At 40.9% G+C, this 6000-nt stretch overlaps 1 protein-coding gene across 9 annotated transcripts in view; it reads right to left on the bottom strand.

The window, feature by feature from the left end:
• Positions 1-446: 446 nt before the first annotated feature.
• Positions 447-6000, bottom strand: part of LOC119906060 (neural cell adhesion molecule L1-like protein) — a 61129-nt gene continuing 55575 nt past the window's right edge. For all 9 annotated transcript variants that reach the window (XM_038723552.1, XM_038723551.1, XM_038723553.1 and 6 more), the window contains 2 exons: positions 4817-4889; positions 447-945 (listed from right to left, as the gene is read on the bottom strand). In XM_038723552.1, the coding sequence (XP_038579480.1) occupies positions 747-945; positions 4817-4889 (272 nt within the window). In that variant the 3' untranslated portion in view covers positions 447-746. The remainder of the gene's footprint in view (positions 946-4816; positions 4890-6000) is intronic.

Raw genomic sequence — 6000 nt, 5'->3', positions numbered from 1 at the left:
AATGTGTTGTGTTGTCTTAATGTGTTGTATTGTCTTTATGTGTTGTGTTGTGATGAATTTGAATGTGTTTTCTTAAGTTGCAGTGCGTTGGCCTCTCAGGGCCACCGTAATTATCAGTATTTTGATTATAAACAAATCATCAACTTTCACACATTTGCAAATTAACACAATCTAAACCATACATAAAATATACAGTAATATACAGTAATGGACAGTCATATATGACTACATATTGTTTCCATTTCACGATGTGAATGTAACTGTCTTCATTAAATAGGACATCCTGCAGAGTTGTAGATGCTTATGTACTTTATGTGTTATTCTCATCCACTGTGTAAAAAATACATACTGTATATCAGATTTTCAGTGTTTTTATACATTGTGGAAAATTATTGTTTATCTTCTGCCTTTTGTGAAAGACGAAAATCAATGTGTACCGCAGAAGATTTTGGCTGATAGGTACAAAAAGATCTTTATTATCATTAACAAAATCATGAAACACTCAAATGATACAGGTCATTCTCTTAAAGTATGTACAAACACTCACATGGTTTTCACACTGATGTGTATGGTGGGTCTATTCTTCCCATTCCAGTCCCTTCTTCTGCCTGCTGTAAAAACTTCTGCACATTTGAGTCCCCCCCCCATATATTTGGCAATTCAAGCTATATTTGATGCCATGGAAGATGAATTTAAAAAGGATTTTGAAAGGATTTGAAGTAGACAGTTTCAGTTGGAGCATAGCTTTATGCAGTGACAGAGCTGGGTCCATTGGGCTCACTAACAGAGCCTCTGTGCTTGGGTCCGGAATATTCTCCGATAAATGAACCGTCCTCATCGAATTCTTCTCCACCGTCGGCATAGTCAACCAGGCTGTCTCTGCTGACGCTGTCCCCCACCAGGGAACACAAGCTACTGCCCTTCAGTGGCTTCTGATCGCTGTCACTGCCATCAACAACGACAGAGAAGGATGGCTGGGGTCAGTGGTGCAGTGCATAAACAAACACATTTTATAGTACATCAGGCAGATGTTCGGAAGCAACACAGGGCCCCTAAGAGGTCTTTGACACACAAGCACACACACAATATCATATACTGTATAACCAAAAGCTACACAGATACACATGCAAACACCAGTGTGCAGAGCCTGTACAGTACATATATACTATTAAATGTTTGTCTGCACTAAAACACACACACACATGATCCTAGTCACAAAGGGAGTTCTTATGGTTTCAATACATCACTACAGGCAATAGGCAGGGTGGATGCGGCGGATGCATAGCGGGAAACGGAGCACAAGGGAGGAGGGAGGGCTTGGTACAATCACTTCACTAATTGCTAATTGCCAAGGCTTCAGGACCAAAGGCAATTTCAAATCTCTTTAGAACCAGCGATGGAAATTGCAGTGCAGTGAAAAAGGAGACGGGTGGGAGGTGTGTGTGCATATATGGGGGGGGGGGGGGGGGGGGAGGGGGTAGTGGCTGGGATTGAGAACGGGAGAACGAACAGGGGGGAAGAGGTGGGGCATATGCAATCCCAGACTAACAGCCTGTCATTCCTGGTATTCCCGAGGGGCCCACACGCAGGCCGAGGAGATTAGATGCCAATTTAAGGCTGGGCAACTGGCCAACTTGCAGGTGTCTCACTACAAGATGCGGGGTCACCTCAAAACACTGAGGATATTTCTCCTCCCTGTGCTCTTTTCTAATTCCCTAAACCAGCAGTGTTTGATAACACTTCTCTCTCTCCTTTGATTTTAGTATTCATAACACAGACTGTCTGCTGTGTTCTGAGACGTTAGTCAGGTGGCTGGTATATGATAGCGCCATTTGAGGCGTACTGTAGTTGACACCTGTGTCAAATAAAAGCTCGACATTTTCAGCAGCATTTTAGCACAGAGACATGGTTCAAGCTCTGATTACAAATTGCTTCTCCTTCGCTGGGATTTTTAATAACCAATCTTATCTATCCCATTTCATGAGGCCGTTTACCATGCAAGCTGCATAAGGTCCGCATTTCAGCTTTTATCAAGCCTTCTTTCTCTGACGACTCTAGAGCGCTGAAGATAAGTGGTTGTTATCTATGAGCAGTGGAATGCCACAGCCGCAGCAGCCCGCCCACAGTGACTTTATTACAGTGATAAAATGGGGCCGGGTGCTTTTGAGCCCCGGCTCTCATTCAAGACCTTGGCCGGGCTTTCCTTAAGCCTCACAAACAGGTGAGAGATGGAGGCACGTCACCTGGCAGAAGGTAATCTGTCTTGCCATTGACCCATGCTGACTTGGTTTGGGGGCAGCACGGAAACTTCAGAGGGAAGGAGGCCCTCCACCCCATTGCATCTAAAGTTGTATTTTCTTTAGTTTGAAGGTGTCTAGAAGAAGAACTTTGCCACATTTGCTGCAAAAACAACAGCTGATAAACTATCCAAGGAAGAAATTGCATTACACTGTTGGCTAACAGCCATCTCAAGCTATGACACCTGCTGTTCTTGCAGTGGACGGAGGGGCTACGCAGCAGAGGGCTGTCTCCAAAGAGAAATCGTCTGAAGCTGATTACCACTTGTCAGCTCCCCAGACACGTGGCATACTAGTGGGTGGTCTATTGCCTTCAGAGATTCAAAGGGCACAAGAGAGCCCTGAATCCAGCTCTAAAGCCAGGAAAACAACATCATAGTAAGGCTAAGGGCACTCTGGGGAGACAGTACTCTGAACAACCTCATGAAACCAACCCTGAGAGGCATTCTAAACAGCTGCAGCCAAACATCTGCACCAACTCATCAACTCATATTACTTCCCCTGCCTGATGAGCTCCAAAGTAAACTTGATGTCAGAGTTAAAATCACTATCACAAATGTTTTCTGATAGGAGATGTATATGTTATAAAGTTATATGTCAATTCCATTTAATATCATCATGATGGTTCACACAATTAACTATGCACCAATGGTATGCAAAGAATATGTAAAACACAAACCTCAATAACAAATTTTGTTAGTTTTGAATTAAAACTTGTTTCGTATTATTAATTTGGACTTTCCGTAAAACAATAGCACAAAATAATCTAATCATCATAATAAGATTTCACTGTTGATGTATAATATTAAATTCTTTAAGCTATAAAATCTATAAACATGACTGTAGACAATGCATTCTTTCCTGTTCAACAGAACTACAGTCTTGGCAAGAATCACAGGAATGCAATTGGCAGCAACCACACAATTGTGAGTAATCATGTTCTGAGTAATATGATAACGAGCAGAATCAAAGCAGACAGAAGAGGCTATTTTAGGTGTTTTCTGTTGCGTGTGCACAAACAAACACGCCATTGTCACACAGTTGCTGCAGCGCTGTCAAGCAAAATAGGATTCAGACGATTTCCCTAAACTGTCACCGTAGCAGCTAAACAATGCAAACAATGGGAATTCAACAGCTATTATAAGTAAAACAGCTGTCTGCTTCGGGCTTAAAGGCTCCGGTTTTCAACCCATTTACCGTGCTTAGTTTATGCCCATTTTGTTGAATGTAAGATATTTTCCATCAGCAATTGCTATATATCTAGAATCAATCTGTGTGTGTGCAGTGGAAGGGTCTTCTATTACAATTAAAAGAGTGGCCTGTGTTGAAGATATTCCACACAATACACCCTAATACACAATGTGAATTTAGAGTTCAAAAGTAAATCAAAAGTTATGTTTCACTAACATCCAATCACCTCAAATAGTGTACATCTTTCTACATAAGATGTGGCTAAAACACGACCTTAATACAGTAGGTTCAGTAGGCAGCATATCTAAGAGCTTAAATAATTAATAGCATTACAGCTGTTGTCTAAGAAATGTCTTGGTTGCAAAGTGCAGTCACACTACCACCAATCTTTTTGCTGTTTTGGTATAAGCTAAACACGTAATTAAGTAACTAACTAACTTACCAAACTTGCAGGTCAAAGTTCACCTTTGTTCAAGTTTGACACATGGGTTTGCAGGGTCGGCTACTACCCTGTTTTGCACAACATTACCGTATTGGCCCAATTATAAGACAACATTTGTTTGTAAAAGTGGGGGTTGTTTTATATTAGAGGAAAATAATTCTAAAAAAGAGCTTCCTGGACAGGGTGTGACTTTTAACACAAATAAATGTTGGATTTACATTCATTTTTAATGAAATACTTCCATTAAAGCAGTATTTTATGTAACAGAAGGCTTCAAAGATGAGAACAAATGTCTCGCTGAACTTATGGCATCACAGGGAAACCCAACAGGGCTAGACTAAAATTGTTTTGTATCTTGGAAAAGGTGGGTCATCTGGCCAATACAGTAGACTACCCTACTTATATATGATATAATGTGTTTGACACATGAATACAGTATGCTTGCTTTGTTTTCTCTTGCCTCTGAAGGTAATGTAAGTAATGTCTTGTAAGCCCGTATATATATATATACATACATACAGTATAGATATAGTATATACGGCAACAAAGTAAATGCACATAATTCCAACTAAAGGGGAGCAAATCTCAAGCTTTTCTTACCCACTACTCTTAACTACAGAGTGTGATTACCTAGCCCATTAAATGATGAGAACACTGGCTTCTAGGCCGATCATGGTAAAGCTCATGAATGCATGGTTTGCTTTTGGGATGGAAGAGAAAAACATTACTGTGACAGATGACAAATGACTTTCTCAGCCTGAAAAGATTTAACATATGGTTGTTATATTAACATAATAACATTGCATTTCAAGGAGATAAAAAATGGAATTTCCTCAGCACACTTTGGCACTTCAGCTTTCCTCTGCAGAGCAGGAGCACAGCTCACCTGTATTCACAGAAGGTGTCATCATTCATTCCTTGTGACTCCACATCAGGGTGGAGGTCCTCCTTCTCTTTCACTACGGGATAGAGGGAGAGACAGATATTGCAGCGTCACTGTCAAAGAGCAGCAACTTCATCCCTAAATGTAATTACATATTACTTGTAGTGTTGGGACATAAAATCACTTGCCATGCTTCAAATTCAAACTATAAAGGATGATGTCTTCAACATTTTCCAAAGGGAAATAAACCAAACAGTAGCACTGGCCTTTTGCTAGTTTTAATAAACCTCAGTGATTTTCTGTCAGACAAGTCTTGGAAACTAGATCTAAAGCAAACTCAACGTTAATGCTTAGTAAGTGTACAGGAATAAATTATCTGAACTTTTACATCACTTGAGTATATATAAGAGTTGAAATTCAAAAGTCATAACCAAAAAGCTTTTGAGACCAACTAAATATGACTGTGTAAACATTATATCAAGTATGTACACTGAAAGCCTCACTTCTGTGTGTCTGCACAGCGTGCTACACATCAGCTCTTTGTGTGAGTATGCTTTAAGAAATATCAGTTGCTTTCGAGAAAGACAAAAGAGGGGTTTCATGAAAAGAGCAGGATGGGCAAAGGGGGAATCCAAAGGAGCTGATGAAATATTCAGTGCTTCATGTCAAAAGCTACTGCAGGCAAAGAAGTAGGATGGTGAGGAGATGACGGGAAAGCAGGTTGAGAGGAAAGAAACTGAGCGAGGAGACACTTTGCAGGTAGGTACTGTTGTGAGACTGAATTTGGCTCTGATTCAAGACAGCACAAAGGCACAGGGGAAGGAAGGTCTGCACAGGTGAGGGGTGGGGAGGTGTGGAACAAAGCCAGCTGGTTCCCACTCATCTGGCTTGACAAGATGTGTAATCAGAGGTACCAAGCAGAACTAACGGGGCCACAGAAATTGTTTCACAAGAGGTAAACCTACACTAGCTGCAAGCATCTCGTGGAACATTCATAGTAAGTGATATTGGGCTTGGCAGGGTTAGCATGCGGTTTCCAACAAGCATGCATAATGCATTTCCATAAAGGTCTGGGGTCAGGGTTGAGGCCCATTGCACATTTTCATTCTTTCAGTACGTCAACCAAATTCAAAAGTTGAATTAAAGCGTCACGCTGAAAAATTGGTGATGTTTAAATATTGAAAGAT

The sequence above is a fragment of the Micropterus salmoides genome, unplaced genomic scaffold (assembly GCF_014851395.1).
Source record: "Micropterus salmoides isolate LMB-PRFRI ecotype aquatic unplaced genomic scaffold, ASM1485139v1 Ms_hic_scaffold_16, whole genome shotgun sequence".
In the NCBI taxonomy this organism is placed as follows: Eukaryota; Metazoa; Chordata; class Actinopteri; order Centrarchiformes; family Centrarchidae; genus Micropterus; species Micropterus salmoides.
Note: the sequence above shows the minus strand (reverse complement) of the source record. Positions and strands in the feature narration are given on the sequence as shown.